At 36.6% G+C, this 17323-nt stretch overlaps 1 protein-coding gene across 1 annotated transcript in view; it reads right to left on the bottom strand.

Annotated features, from left to right (window-relative positions):
- The window catches only part of LOC311287473 (phospholipid-transporting ATPase ABCA1), a 200442-nt gene that overhangs the window by 96873 nt on the left and 86246 nt on the right, over positions 1-17323 (bottom strand). Inside the window, exons 14-16 of the mRNA XM_084404339.1 lie at positions 16068-16244; positions 8942-9164; positions 3881-4102 (exon numbers count right to left, since the gene is read on the bottom strand). Of these exons, the coding sequence (XP_084260465.1) occupies positions 3881-4102; positions 8942-9164; positions 16068-16244 (622 nt within the window). The remainder of the gene's footprint in view (positions 1-3880; positions 4103-8941; positions 9165-16067; positions 16245-17323) is intronic.

Consider the following 17323-nt stretch of genomic DNA (forward strand, 5'->3'; position numbering starts at 1 on the left):
TGAATATTTAAGATGTGAATATTTCAATTAAAAACATTTCAAACACATTTTCATTATTAAAAATTCAATAATCCATATTCACCTTTCATATTTCACTTCCAAAATATTCAAACTGTTTAAAAATACAACCTATAATATTCAACAGGCATTTTTCAGTCCATTTTATTTCGCTTTGCAAATTCGCTTCCACAAATTCAGTGGTTCAAATTCGACAGTAAATTCAACATTGACATCCAGGAACTGCAGGAAAAGCAGTAGATTGCCGAGCATACTCTCCATCTGCTGTTAGTCAACCCCACCAGCAGGAGGTGCAAAAGCGCGTGTTGTTGACGAAGACCAGCAACAGTTAGAGCAGGGGTGGGCAAACTACGGCCCGCGGGCCACATACGGGCCCGTTAGGCTGTTTAATCCGGCCCGTCGAGTATTTAAAAAATTGTCTTAAGATCGCATTCATTTTGCCTTTTTCTTGCAATACTTTGCGTTATATATTGCGTTGCATATATTTGACAATCGGAATATCAGATATTTCATGCCATAGCTAACAAATGTAAAAAAGGAAAAATGACATAAAAGCAGATCATCATTCATTCAGCGCTGTTGTGGCTGCGGTGTGTCACGTAACAAGCAATGACGCGTCACCATGGAAACCAAACAGACAGCGACTTAAGCGCATACACTTGTTGCATGTTAATGTTTTTTCCTTTTCTGGAAACTCACAGAGAAAAAAATGTTTGGTAACCGCTTGCAGACCTGTTTAGTTTTTCCTTTGATTTGTCTGCTATTTAGTTTCTTTGCTCCTCTGGATTTGTGGATGTATCCTGACTGATTCCGTTTACCGACCTTTATCGCCCGGCTTTCGACTACGTCTTTCGACTGTCTGCCATGTACAGAACCCGGTTTTGTTCATTAAATGTTCTGATCTGCCTTTGCTTTTTATGTTTTATTTTATCATACTTAAAATCAATTTGTATATTCGTTTATTTCGTTTTTTTCCACAAATGTATGACTTTTGGAAGTGCAAATAGGATTGCCATATGCAGTTTTAATAAAGTTGAATTAACGTAACTTTCTGTCATTTTTACTCTTCTAAGTGTACACTTGCAGGTGTTTTGTTTCTAATTTACTGTTAGGCCCATTAAATAATAAGGATAAACAATATTTAAAAAGTGTATAGGCTATAAGGCCATCCTTAAAAATATTCGTTTGCCGTAACCCGACCGACCCTGTCAATTTAGTACCGACCCAATTATTTATTTATTTTTCCTTTCAGTCCGACCGACTTGCCGGTTGTAAACTTGCGTTAAGACCGACCGATTTTTTTTTTAACTCTTCAAACAACTAATACAAATGCAATAAAATAATATTAGTTATTAAGGATTGTGAATATAAATTGCCTAGACCTACATAAAAACATAAGCTACGTTCTTTCTTTTAAATAAAAACCCGTGGCGCGTCATCTATGATTATGTTTACGCCATTGGTTAACCGTTAACGCATGTCACACTACTGCCTGCAAGCTAAGTTTGCTTCGTTTCATTCACTGTCAATGGTTCGCGCTTGGTAATGATGGCTGCGGCTTTACTCTAAAGATTATTTCATTTTTATATGTTGTTGAATATGGTTTATTAAAAAATAAACATGCGAGAGCGTGTTATAGGCTATATGTCATGTTTTAGTCAGATATGACGAAGCTACTGCAACACGCATTGCCGCAGATGAGAAGCTGAGCATCAACGTGCACTGCAAACTATCGCAAATCAAAGTGAAAGTAAGTCGCTGACGCTTAACACACAATCATCATCATTAAATGTAAAGAAACGAAATGATCTTACCAGGGCTGTTTCCGCTTTCTCTTATTGCGGGCTTTGATTCAGAAATTTTAGCTGATGATCAATAAAATAATGTAGTCATAACTGTTGCTTTCGGTGACGTGCACTCCATTAAATCTACATATAGCGGTAATTGAAGATCGGATTTATATCCGCAAAAAAACAACACACATTTAGCCTATGTAACCAGGTGTAAATGGAATCGTTTTGATAAATCAGATTGCAATCCGATCTGAGAAAACGCATGAAGTGGCCTGGTGTAAACAGCCCTTAGACATAGGTGAAAAATGTCATCCCACCCCCCCACCGACCCTGATTTTTATTTTATTTTTATGAAAAAATATATACTTTTTTATATTATTTTTTTTATATATAAAAAAATATAGACCGACCTACCGACCCTTTTTTTCTTTTTTTTTGCTGTTACTGCAAACCAAAATATTTGTAAGGATGGCCTAATTATCTAACATCTGACTAATTAAAAATTAACCTCAAAACATAACATGCTAAATGGGGGATATCTAGCATAAAAAATGTATTGTCAGAATGTTGTCTCTCAGTTGTTGAATTTCGCGCAGACGTTGCCACAACGTAAATGTGTTTGCTCAGCCCGATCTCATGAAAGTGCGAATACCACGAATTGTATTTGTAGTTCTTATGAAACGCAGTTTTACAGTGTGTAGCATATGCACGCAAAAAACATTTTTGGCGTATAAATGGCACGAGAAATAAAATTCGTGGTATAGATACGCACTTTCATGAGATCGTGTTTCATAATCTGCTACTGGGCCGGCCCTCTGTCAAATTTTAAAACCCAGTGTGGCCCTTGAGCCAAAAAGTTTGCCCACCCCTGAGTCAGAGCAAGCCATTCATTCATAAAACTCATTTACAGCAATGTAAGTGTATTTGTGATTATTATGACAGTGTTTTTATGTTAAATTCAGCGTCTTCACGGTTACTTTCCCTGTGTAGCCTACATGCATCTTTCTCTACCGTGAACAAGATTATAATGTCATTCCCCGATGCGGATATACAGATCCAATGTTACATTTTTGAGGTTGACATATATTTCTCTTGTGCTGATGTTATGGCGATGTGCTGCATGCAGGCTATTAGGGTTTCCCTCAATACTTCAGGATTCCCCTGCTGGACATATAAAACGCAAATGCAAGCATGGTTAATGCAATGTCTATTTTTTTCAAGTAGTGCAATTCAACAGGCTTTTTGTTTCAAAAACATTTGCCATTATTTTGCTTCCATACTGGAGCCGTTTATCTCCAGTCTTTGTGCTAAGCTAGGCTAGCAGTGGGTGCGTCAGACAGAGTTACGGCACGCACGGAGATGAAAAGGGAATGTATGGACTTATCTAACTCTGGGGGATACGGTAAATAAGCTAAAGCCCCAAAAAGTCGGCGTGTTCCTTTAATGTGTGCTGCTTAATGTACTGACAAGCATTTATGGTAAACAAACAAAAAAAAAATTCATGTCATTTTTGTTGAAACTAGTACTGTATGTCATGCACTTAAATATATTTGTAATTACGCATTTGTAATGATGAAGCTGCTTTTTTTTCCTCTTGTTTTTTGGCATATAAAAAAAAATGTATACTAAAAAAGTAGTACAGCAATTAAAAAAAACTCATTATATAAATAATATAGGCAACTTTAAAGGAGTATACTTAAGTGCTAACTGAAAGTAATGTTTCCAGACACTTAACTGCATGTGAAATGCAATTAAATGAAAATGTATTATATTTATTAAATTAATATTAATTGCAATTAGCTGAAATTTAGTGTTTTTTTATTCCCTTAGTTAACACTTAAAGGGTTAGTTTATCATGTCATAATTTACCCCCCCTCAAGCTGCAACAAACTCGTAAGGCTCATCTTCGGAACACAAATTAATATATTTTTTATGATTTTTTTTTTTTATTATTTAACTTCAATCACTCCATTGACAGTCTACTGTGGATCTACGTTCAGCATTTGATGATTTGATGTATTAAGACATTAATTCTCCAGGCTGGTGTAGAGGTGTGTTGAATGTCTCACCGTGGCAATCTTGGCGCCAAAACCCAGGACGTCCCTCCAGGCGTAGCAAAGCACATGAGGGAGGTAGAGCAGGAAGTAGATGAGACCCCCACAGGCGGCTGCCAGATTCGCCCGAGAGAAAAACACACTGATGAAAAAGCACTGCATGACAGTTGCCACGCAGAAGACCAGGAGGAAGACAAAGATCACAGAGGGGTCACTGTATCGCAGAATCTTTCCATACTAAAAGAAAGAGAGAGAGATAGAAGAGAAAATAAAAGAAATATGATGGAGCCACATTCTTGTAGTTATGTCTTGTCACACAGTTGCTGAGACACATTCAGCCATAACCGCGTGAAAGCTTTACGGAGCCTTTAATGAATGCTGTGTTTGAGCTTCCATGGATGCGTCAATAATGCAACCTGATAATTACAAAGCAGAACAACACACATTGAAAACCCACTCGTCTAAAAGAAGGGATTAGATCTGTCAAGAGCAGAGATAGAGAGAGAGAGAGAGAGAGAGAGAGAGAGCTGATTAAAAGGCAGGTCTGTGATTGAATAAGCGATAAGCTTCATGGCTCTGGTGGGTTGAGGTAAACAAATCAAAATCATGTATGATTTTGAATATACAGCAAAGAGATATAACAGAAGCTCATTTGCCATGTGCTCAAACCTGCTGAACCCACACAGAGTCACGCTGCCCACTGCAAAACCGTCCATTCGCAAACACTGCACCATCTGATCCTACACCAGCTTTTACTCTGAGAGCAGTGGTTCTCCGCAAGTTGATTGGATAATTAATGAATAAAATGATCGTTGTTATTAATTTCATGGTAAGTGCTTCAGTTGTCTCACTTTTTTTCACAGTCATTTTTCATAACTGCTGTGAATTATCCTAAACTGAAAAAATAGTAACATCCAAATTAACTGGTTTTATTCAAGTTAAATAGATTATTTAGTATCACTGAATCAACCTAAATACAATAAGTTATACAAACAAAACACATTTTTATTAAGTTTATGAACCACTAACAGAGCAAAGCTGATCAAGCTCACTGATCCAGTTTATTTCCGATCAGATCTTGGATCCAGTGTTCCGCAGTGTTTGTAAATGGCAGTTAATCAGCATTAATCACCTTGAGAATGATAGTGAGGAGCGCAGCGCTGACAGCCAGAGGCAATGTGCTGCTGATGGCCCAGCTCAGCCAGTAGGTTGAACTCTTCAATCCCATCATCATCACAGTCTCCTTCAGACGTGCCTCCTTCTCTTGAACCACACCCTTTACTATCAACGCAACCGAGAAGATCCACGCTAATGTCATATATAGAGGCAAGGAGCGCGTCAAAGATCGCAGAAACCTACACATGCACATACAAAACAAGCATTAAAACTTAATCCCACACTTCATTAAAAGAGTTATACAACAAGAGTAATACACACACAAACAACTTCCCAAAACAACATATGCTCTCGAAAGCATTTAAACATGTTTTCTTTAAAGCATTTAGCATGGACACTACATAGAATGTGCTATCTGTCACTCAAGCCCTGCGACAGGCAAGAGTTACCCCCAGATCATCTGTCCTCATTTGACTAGGTCTATCTGCAGTCTAAATCACTAGGAAATTTTGTCCATAGGGCATCACAGGAACTTCACCCCCACTAGCTAGAGATCTACTTCACTGCTAGATCCTTCAGGGTATTTTGTAAAGAAAGGGAGTCTCAGTCGCATCAGCCGATAACTGATGTACCCCAGGGTTCGGTCCTTGGCCTGCTTCTCTTCTCGATTTGCACAACATTGCTGGAAACAATCATCCTTTCTCATGGATTTCTTACCACTGCTATTTCTTGTATCGCCCTGACAACCAGTCAGCAGGTGTACAGAACAAAAAGAGTACAAACACAAAGAGGCACAAGAACTTTCCTGAACCTTCATTGTCGCTGTACCTCAATAGTGGAATAATCTGTCATTTCTCCATTTTAACAGAGTTTTGCAAGACACATCAAATAATAACTCTTCAATGGGCACTTGACTCCCATCTATTACAAATGCAACCTCAAAACAGTGTCATTTGATGGACTGACAGGCAGGGCATACATTTATCTGCCTAATAAATATTAAACACACAAGCCATCTTACAAATTTCACTTGGTGTTATCTTTCTAGATGCATGATGCCTGCTAGAGTTTGGGTCCCCCAACAGGGTTTTCGAAATTTCACTAGTTTTATTTTCATTGTGTTTTGTAGTTTGATTTAAAAATGAAGTTAAGTTAAAGTTACATATATAAAATGTAAAAAAAAAAAATTGATGTGCCAAATGTGGAACAGTGCTGCATGATGTAATACAAGGGTGCAAAACTGGAGGGCCACAATCCTGCAGAGATTAGTTCTAACCCTGCTTCAACACACATACAGTGTATGCAGTTTTCAAATAAGTCCTTGATGTAGTACTTACGATGCGTGATTTCCCCCCCACAAACCAGTTCAGCGGAAATCCCGCCCTGCAGCCAATTTTAAAGATTTTATTGGTCATGTCAATCACTGTACTGATTGCCTACACACCAAACACTGATCCCTAATCCTACCCGTCATTGTAACCTTAACCAATGAAATTAGCTGCAGGGCAGTATTTCCGCTGAACTGGTTTGCGGGGGGAAATCACGTACTTGCGAGATATAGTAAATATCCTATTTCTGTTACATTACATTACATTTATATGTAAATTGGAACTACCTTTACTTTGACCATGTATGATTCAGCAGTATGGACTGAATCAGATCAGGATTTTAAGCCCTTACAACTTTTCAATGATGGACAAAGCATAACTCCAACAGCTTATCTATTTGTGGTAAAAATGTCAGTTTTTTTCAAAGGTCAGTTCATCTATTTGGGGAAGCACTAAGTAATGCATTTAGACAACGTGTTTAATTAACACATTAATGCAATTAACAAAGTCTCAAATCACTTTACACCATGCAGCTAAATTGTAAATTTCACACTATTCTGTTGATTCCCTGCACATTATATTAGTTTTTACCATGGAAACGAAGGAACAATGAAATAGTTTTAGAGTGTAAAAGGCTGAGAAAGTTGAATAAATCACACCACTGATTATAAAGACGACTCCTATAATGGGTCTATAACAGGCCAGCTGTCACTCTTCTCTTATTGTGCTCAGAGAGGCACAGAATTGATCCGTTTCACAGGAATCAGAAATACACTACTGCAGGGTGAAGTGGCTTCATTATATAATGTACATAAAAATGAATTTACATTGGTAAAAAACAATTGGGTTCCCAGCACAGATGCAAAATTGAAATTCAACCCAATGCAAATTCGATGTTTTGTATTGAAGACAAAAAAGTGCAATGTTCTGTATGTACTCAATCATTTAAGGTTATATATTTACAGATTTTAAGATGACGATGACGAGTTTTATAATGCTGTTAAGAGCATGTAAATGAAAGTGTGAAAATGCAGAGCGAACCGAACAGACAGAGAATAAATTAAATGAACTGACAAAGAGAACGACATGACTGAGCAGTTTAGTTTAGCATGAGAGACCAAAATCGCCTGTGGCAGTCTGAAGCTTCATTATAGCAAAAGTGCTGTTGTGTGAGTGTGCTTTTTAAAAAATTTCAAATATTCACACACAATTTACTTCATAAAGAGAAAAAGATTTCAGATCTTGGCCTCTATTGGAACTCATTGGAAATAAGTTTACCCTGTGACAACCAATGTGGAAGCGAAAAACCTACAAGTGTAAAACAGGCTAATCCTCAAAGAAGAGAATAATCACTATCTCATTTCAGATGAACACAAAATGCTCTGGAAACAGAAAAAAACTCTTTAAAAAGACGATGGAGGGAGGCAGCGAGCGATACGTAGGAGGCCGGCTCCTAAATCATCAACAATTTGATACTGTGCATAACAAATTAGCATAATAACCCGATTTAGAGGAATCAAAGTTCAATCCGTTTCTGCTTGATTTGCTTCAATTTTGGAATAATCATTTCCCTGTAATTATTTCCACTGTAATCATGAGCATTAAAACCACAAAGCACTTTGACTTCATGAACGTGCAACCTCTCAACACAAGCACCTTCATTTCTTCTATGTTAAATAGATCATTGTGCCTTTTAACATTACATTTGAGCTTTTCTAACAATTTTTCTTAATGACTTTAAATCTATTGTAGCTCAGCTTGGTTTGCATTCTAAGGGGGTGCAAACAAACAGTTATGAAACATATAACAAATCTGTTGAATTTAAAGCTCAAACTGAAGTAATCTGTCAATAAACAAATTTGTATGGTTAGGCGACTATACAGTTCACACTCTTTTCCGTGAGCTGACGGCTTACAGGATATAAATATTGATCCATTTTGATTTCATGTTGACTTTAAAGAGAATGTGACTTGTGTGTTCTCAAAATGCTTTGTGATGATGTTGAGTGATTTCTGTTTAGTATAATCTTTCGGTCTGATTGCGGTTTTGATTATTAGGCCCGATTGTTTGATTATTCGGTTTGATTTCTCAAGGATGCATACTTATCTGTGCGAGAAAGGTGCAAAGGTAAAAAATGTACAAATTAATAAAGAAGTACGCTATATAATTTTAGTAATAATAATACTGTACTGTAAAATAATGTTTATTTTACAGAAAAACAGTAAAATTACAATACTAATATTTAGGCTATGGCTCTCTTATTTTCTTTGCTTTTAAACGTTAAACTGCAGGAAGACCTTAAAGCTTATTTTTTATTGACAGAATATTTAATATACGAAATACACATTAATACGCAACACAAACTCACATCACATGCAGAGATGGAGGTTGTGTGGAGCTGCAGCAGCAATTATTGTGAACCGAGATACTCGGAGACACTAAAAACACCGGATCATGAGCTTTTCGTGTGTAAATGAACACAGTGCTGTGCTTTATTTCCCGTGACTCCTTGCAGAACCCTGAAAATACCGGTTTCCACCAAAAGGTGACAAGTTTGCATCCTTGACTTTTTTTGTCTGTTCATTCGGTCAGATTTCGGTTTCTGATTTTTCAGTGTTTCGGCGACACTAACCTTCACCATCAAAGAGATCAAAGCACAGGGAATGGTCATCAGAACCATGTTCTCTATAAACCAGCAGAACCATATTGAACCGTTCCGAACACCGACAACCCGCAGAACTTCCTTCAGACGGAGCTCCTTCTCGAGAACCAGGCCTTTGATGGTCTGGCAGGCCGTGTAGATGAACGCTAGCACCAGGAACATGGGCAACATGGTGCCAATGGATGAAACAAAGCTGTAGGAATGACCAGAACTGATCTCAGAACACCCAAAAATCAACATGACATCATTCACTCACATACGTTTACAGAAAAAAAGAAAGAAGAAGAAAAAAAAAAATCCAGGTTTGGATTGAGTAGCTGAATCAATGAAAGAATTTACATGTGTGCGTGCCGTGAACTAGTGTTATTTTAGTATCATTGATATACTATTATAGGTTTTGTTAATATTTTAAATTAGATTGTTTATATAAATTTACATAAAATACGAAAATACAGTTAAGTGGGATATATAATAAAGTTGTATTTTGGAACAAAATAAAAGTTAGGCAGCTGAGATTTGCTATATGATATATATATATTGAAGAGTTCGGTTGCAAACCGCGATAAACGCCATTTTTTGACATTTGGATTTTATTATTGGAAATCACTGTTCAGATGTACCTTAATCTATGTGTGAATTGCTGACATTAATAAGATTTTAAAATGTACATTTTAAGCCTACTACAAAATGTATTTTTTCACAAAACGCGATATCCGCCAGCCCAGTTTCTTTACAAAGTGCGATATAACGGTTAGGCTATAGAACGTTCAGGATGCTGCGCGAGCAGGATGTCACGCGAGGAGAGAGTCACCGCTGGTGAAGTGCTCCGAGTTTGCTCAGTGATTTAACGATAATATCAAAACAAAAAAGATATATTTTTAAAAAGAGGATTCAATAGGCTAACTAAAAAACATTTACCATTTAATTGTTTATAGGCTACTGTAGGCGAGCTGTCAGTCACGTATACACACACACACACACACACACACACACACACACACACACACACACATGCACACGCATACACTCACACACACACACAAACAAAACATTGATTCACTAGCTTTTCTTAATGGTATTACAGTAGTAGAATATAGCCTAAGGTGGATATATAGCGTTTAAAAAAAAAAAAAAAAAATGTTGTTATGTTGTGTATGTTCTGGCCAAAACTAACTCAGAATCTTATTATTATTAATCAATCTTTGTATATACTATTCCATATATTTATGATGTATTGTTTTTTTAACCAATTTAAGATGTTTGACAATGTTAAGATAAATATGTTGCATTTTGGCATGGTTTTTGACTTATTTATGAACTATTTATGGACATAAAATTAAATAAAAAATATCCTGGATTTGAAGAATATTGTGTCCCTGGCCTTCACTGAGCTTAAGTAATAGTTTAATGTACAAAAAATTGTGAATGAACTTGACTGTTGATGTCTTAAATAATAATGTCAAATTATTACATTATAACATTTCTCAAAATGGATATATCTCGTTTTGCAACGAAACTCATATATATATATATATATATATATATATATATATATATATATATATACATACACACATACATATATCAATTTATGTGAGTATATTGTATGTGTGTGGATAAAGTTGGATGTATATTATTATAATATACATCCAACTTTATAACTTTGCTATTTTTATTAGTTTATTTTTGGTAACACTTTATTTAAATCCTTTATGTATAATGCATTACAGCTTTTCATAAATAGATGTAAGCAAGGTTAACATGCATTATAATATTTGCAAATTCATTGTTACATCTGAAATTGGTTGTTTGTCATGTTTTAATGCATTGTACTTTCTAAAGGTGCAACAATGAATAGATCAGTGTGTATTAAGGCATTAAAAATATTTTAGAATGCATTATATAAGCCTTTAAGTACATTGTTACATTTTTTCAATGTCAATATAGTAACTTAGCTTGTTTAGTTTGAGTTATTTTTGAACTTAAACTAAACCAAAGTGAGAAATGTTGCCTTGGCAACTGGTTTCAGTTAAAGCTTATTTCATGGTTTTATTGTTAGTTAACTATAATAACCCGGGGTGAACTAACAAGATTGGTACTGTAATAATGACCTCTGCTCATCAAGGTGCTGCTGATATGGTTCTGAATGAATCCTGCTGTGCTGGATGATCTTTACACCACACACAGAGCTCAGCATCAGTATGATTCATCATTCGGTGACGGTTTGATAATACAGTAAGCCTGTATTAAAGTACTCTCATAAGGCCAGTAAAATGTCATGTCAATATCGGAGCAGAAGGTTCCGGAAACAAAGTGCTGTCTGTGCTCAATTAGCAAGCAGCTCAAATATATCATGTGCTCTCAAAATATGACAAGCTATAGATTTCTCATATCAGTTCTGCTTACCTTTCATAAATACAGTCAAGGAGAGGCGCCGCAATACAATTAGAGCTGACACCAGAAACAGTCAGGGGACGGCGATAACAAACTCTTTAAAACGCATTAATTTACCATCACATCTCACTCAACTCTCTTCGGTTTCATTCACACAGCAGCACAAACGGTTGCCCGTCCTGATGTAAACGGCTAAGTATGGTAACATTAACAAATGTTGGTTATAAATAAGAATGACGAGCACATTCTGTAGCCATTAAGATTGATTAGCACCTGATGAAATTTGTTCAGATATTGCGTCTGTGTTGTTTTAGCATCCGATTCATTGATGGAATAAAATAAAATAAAATAAAATAAAATAAAATAAAATAAAATAAAATAAAATAAAATAAAATAAAATAAAATAAAATAAAATAAAATAAAATAACTATATGCAGATAATTTAGCACTGAACATAACTTTAATTGCACAATTATTTTCACTAGCAACTTACCCTAGTTCCAATGTAAATTCACACTTAAGTTACAACTTGAAAATGTAATTGTTATTAGTTTAGGTTTTTTTTTATTTTATGTATATTTCTATTTTTTTTTTAATTACATTTTAGTATGCAGGTTTAGATTATTTCGTTTTTAGTACTTCAATAATAATGTTATGTTTTTTGCATCAGTATTTATTTATTGCTCCTTATCCATTTCAAATACAGTTTCTAAATGTTACTTACAAATCTTAAGCTTTTATTGTTTTTACGTAAAATTTGAAGGCTGCAATTGGATCATTAAAGGATTGATATTATAAATGCTTGAGATACAGAGATTCCCTTCAAGAACATGCGGCTTTTCTTATGCATCTTTTAGAAATAGAAGGTAAATTGTATGAATTTATGGCTGTAGATAAGCTGTTTTTATCCAGTCAGGCCAGAATGGTCTGGAAGACTTACCTAGGCATTTACAACGTGAAACTCTTTTGCCTCTCATATTTAAAATTCAGATTTAGGCTTTTGGTGTGGTGAAAAACAGCTCAACACAGACACATAGACTGGAAAGCAAATTAGCATTCTCTCCATTCTCTGTCCCTCTAATGCTGAATAGAATTGGAGTTTTGGGAGTTTTCAAGTGGAAATAAATGACGCAGGTCTGACTGATTCTGCCAGGAGGCTGAACAGCGCTTCAGGATTAAGAGATTTATGACCTTAGAACACACACACACACACACACACACACACACACACACACACACACACACATTATTTGTTACATGCATAAACAATTAGAAGCAAAACAAAAAAATTGCATATACACTTCTGTTTCAAAAGTTTTGGATCGGTAATATTATTTCATGGTCATGTTCAAGTCTCTTGTGCTAACAAAGTACAAAAGTACAATACAGTAAAAGCAGAGAAATATTATTCTAATTTAAAATAACTTTTCAATTTGAATATATTTTCAAATGTAATTTATTCCTGTGATGCAAAGCTGAATTTTCAGCATCATTACTCCAGTCTTCAGTGTCACATGATCCTTCAGAAATCATTCTAATATGCTGATTTGCTCCTCAAGAAACATTTCTTACTATTATCAATGTTGACAACAGTTGTCCTGCTTCATATTTTTTTTTTGGAAACCATTATACGTTTTAGTTTTCAGGGTTCTTTGAATCGAAAGTTCAAAAGGACAGCATTTATTTAAAATATAAATATTTTGTAACATTATAAAGTCTTTACTGTCACTTTTGATAAATTTAATGCATCCTTGCCGAATAAAAGTAATTTCTCTAAAAATAAAAGCAGTTTTGTTCCTCCTGACTGCCAGAGATGTTGTTATAATAGTGGATAATTGCAGCGCAAGCCAGATCACTGCAATGTTGACTAGTTTTTTTAGTGCGTTTTGTGGGTTTTTTCCCCGCTTTTTGCATTGTATTGTCTGTTGCATTGCAAGCTTTGTCCTATTGAACTTCTTCCTGACAATGGGCATGATTTATTTATTTTAGACTTTTATTCACATATAAACATTCATCAATGCACAAATGCTTGATGTGCGAGAACCAATGAGGTTTGTTCTCGTGTGTCAAGCAGGTTCGGTTGAGCTTCTGCTTACGTTCGCTGATCAATGTTTATATGTGAATAAAAGCCTAAATTAAATCTGTTCATCATATAAACCTATCGTATCTCTTCAGAAAATTTGGACTAAACCGCTCAATTCATATGGATTAGTTTTACGATGTCTTTGTGAACTTTTTTAAGCGTCAAAGTGGTAGATGCGTAGACTGTCAATGGAGAGACATAAATCTCTCAGATTTCATCAAAAATTTCTTCATTTATATTCCGAAGATGAACAAAAGTCTTATGGGTTTGGAATGACATGAAGGTGAGAGTAAATTACAGAATTTTCATTTTTGGGTGAACTAACCCAAACCCTCGCGAGTGCACAGGACAAAGTTTGAGTAAATACAGGCGATTTCTACGATTTGCCATTCTAAGAAATGGCTCTGTCTTGATCTGTGTTTGCCATGTGCTCCTTATGTCCCGCCTCCTTGTTTCCTGTTACCACGCCCCCTTGTTTAGTCTATTGCTGCGTCCCAATTCGCCTACTTATACTACGCCCTAAAAGTATGTACTCTTTTTGTGAAGAAAAATACTCATACTTTTGAGTGTGTACTAAAAGAGTAGGCAAGCTTTGGGACATACTACTTCGTCATCTTAACGAACAGATCTGTCACTTACATCCTGTCATCATAAACGGCCCTGTCAATCATCTTGTCACAGTTCAAATCCTACTGTTTCAGAGAGAAATGTGGTTGCACGTTCATCTGCCAGTCGTGGGTCTTTCATGCGGAGACTCTCCTCATGTGTTTGCAATTTGAATATAATGATGCATTTAAAAGTTAATGGCTAAACGTATCTTTACAAAATTTCACAATGCTGCTGCAGATGCAATATAATGTAGACAACATTGAATAAATCAATTTTTGTCAGGTTAGATACTGATACTTAATCACTCAAACCCCTTTATCTAAACCTCTCTACATAACCACCGGACTCGCGCGTCCTCCATGTCTGTAGTTTTTTTAACACTTTTCACTCGTGTTTGTAGTTCTAACCGAATCCTCGTCCAACGCGCGATGGGTTGTGGGCAAAATTTGCCGTTAGAGTGTGCATCGATCTGCACTTCGGATTCTGACCGGAAATAGTAGACCGTCCGGGTATCTTTGGAACACTCATTTCAACATACTACGATTTGGGATGTACTAATTCTATTTTCGAATGCTATTTAGGACGGATAGTATGCGAATTGGGACGCACCATATGTCTTGTCCTTGTTTCACTAATTGTGCTCACCTGATTCTCATGTGCTCTGGTCCCTTTACAGTATATTGTGCCCCTTTCCCTCATGTCTTTGCTGGTTCGTTTTGCGCATGTACTTTGTGGTGTTTTCTGGTTTGTGCTCTTGAAATTATCCTAGTATCAGATTATCCTTGTTGCTATTTTGTTTTGCTTAGCTTTAGCTCTCTTTAGTTTTAGAATTTTCTTCTAAAACAGTTCTTATATTCCCTGTCAAGTGGAAGTCTTGCTTCTCTTTAGCAATTTTTTTTTTATCTTAGATCTTAGTTTTTTACATTTTTTTTATTTTTAATTAGTTTACTTTTATTTATTTCTCGACCTTTTTGTTTCTCTAGTCTTTGATCTTATCAGTTTAGTTTTGATTCTTTGTTGCTTTTATCTTGTCTGTTTTGTCTTAAATCTCGTCTTGTATGTTCCTGCCCTGTATCCCGAGTTCAATGGCCACTGACTCTTAACTTCCTGGCAGCCTGACTGGTGCATCTATCTAATTCCTGTTTCAGGCCTCTGGTTCTGTGAGCCTCTACCCGGCGGCAAGACTGGTGCAACATCGGAGACCTACATCGAGATACGAGTTCCTTGTGTTCCTGTCTGGTCTTCGGAGCTGCCTCTATTGCATTAAAGTCATTACCATCTGGCGTCTCAGTGGTCACCCATTCTGCCTGTCGTTGTGTCGTCTGCCCTGCCCTACTGTTTGAACTGTGGTTCACGCTTCACTCTCCCTGTTGTCTCAAGTCTTCAGCCTGGTCTGCTCATTTGAGTCTGGGTCCTATCTCTTGCAGAACTTGACATGTTGTACATGGTACCAAATTAAGATACATGGTAGCAGAAACACTTATATTTGAGACTTATATTATATCACCTGGCTATAGTTTGAGATGCCAGGAATGATGTCTCAGTTTCATGAAAGCAGCCTCATTCAAATCTATAAAACACAGCTTTTCACACGAATCAATAAACACATTAAAACAACACAGTGGCGCTCAGCAGTGGCTCTGACGTTCACGTCACCACGAATAAACAAATGCACACAATCCCCCGCTGATGGATTTTTCAGGCCGATGGAGAGAGAAAACCAATCAAAGCCAATATTAATTTGACATTTACTTCAACCATGAATCACAGCCGTTGATTATGCGGTAAGATCGACTGAAAAACATCCCTTTCCTCTCTGCATGGTCTACCATCCCACTCTCAACACCAAAATATCATTTAAATATGAAAACACCGACCATCAGTGTCTATATAATTTCTCATATTTCACAGTAACGGACAAAACGCCTGAACAAGGGCAGTTTTGCTGAAGTGATCACTCATAAACACACACACACACACACACACACACACACACACAGTTTTGCTTACACGTCGTCCATGTAACATGGGTACGGCATCTGTTGTGCGAATACTCCGAGGTGCTGACTGACTCCGGTCTGGACCTTAGTGATTCCTCGATCCACCATGTCCTGCAGGTACACAAACCCTCCTCTCACGTACCGCAGGTCATTAAATGGGTTGTCGCGGGCCATTGGGGACCAGGACCTAAAACACACAAACACATGAACACAAAACCACAAATCTCCAGTAAACCCGCTGCAGTAGCAGCACATGCTTACTGATCAGTTTTTACAGTATGTGTGGTATGGTACAACTGCACTGTAATGGGAAAATTACTTTTCATTTTAGTTTAAAGGCCCACTGAAGTGCCTTGGAACGTGCAGCTTTCTATGATGCGTTGACGTCATTTCCACTGAATTGGCATATTAAAACATATTGAATGGCTCCTCCCCCTTTTCAAATAGCCAATAGCGTTTAGTTTACCTCACAGACTGCAAGTCCTACTTGACAGCACCATGGAAGTGAATCGGAGCTCTGGTGATTTGTTGGATTCAATAGTAGAGGCGTGAATAAATTCTAGTCATTTCATTCCTAACCAATGTACAGCTGGGAATAAAAAAACGGAATAAAACTCGAGCAACCGAAATCCGAACACACATCTCCAACCAGTAGCGTAATTTTTTATTTAAAAAGTGGTGTGTGGGGGGAGGTGGCTATAGAATGCTAAGACATATGTACAATATATGTGTACAATAACAATTTTGAGAAAAAATAACATTACGATGTCAAGAAATCAATTTCAATAGTATATTGGGTTTAATTTGCCATTTAATGAGATCTACAGTACTGATATATGTTAGTGCCGAGAATTTTCATGTGAATAAATCCATAGATACGCCACTGTAACTTGTGTGCTTTCATGGCCAAGGGTTAATACTTTTGACAAGCCTGTCAGAGGTTCTGGGTTCTCATTTTGTTTTGTGATTTCACCGGCGTGAACAGAGAGTCTCACCAACAGCGATAGACTGAAGCACGCGTCCGAGTTAAGACTGTGCGCGAGCCACAAGAGACCATGTATCCATGCAACTGATAGCAGTGGCAACGAGCTCAGCAGCTTGATAAAAAAAACAAAAAAAACACACACATTTCAGTACTAGAACGACTCTTATTTGACAAACGAACGAAATGAAGAATATCATTGCTGATAGATAAGGAGAATATCAACCCTGGCAAAATCACATATTGCTCCACAACGAGTCAACGAACAGTCGCTTTGGTCAGGT

The sequence above is a fragment of the Rutilus rutilus genome (genome assembly GCF_951802725.1).
Source record: "Rutilus rutilus genome assembly, chromosome: 3".
Classification (NCBI taxonomy): Eukaryota; Metazoa; Chordata; class Actinopteri; order Cypriniformes; family Leuciscidae; genus Rutilus; species Rutilus rutilus.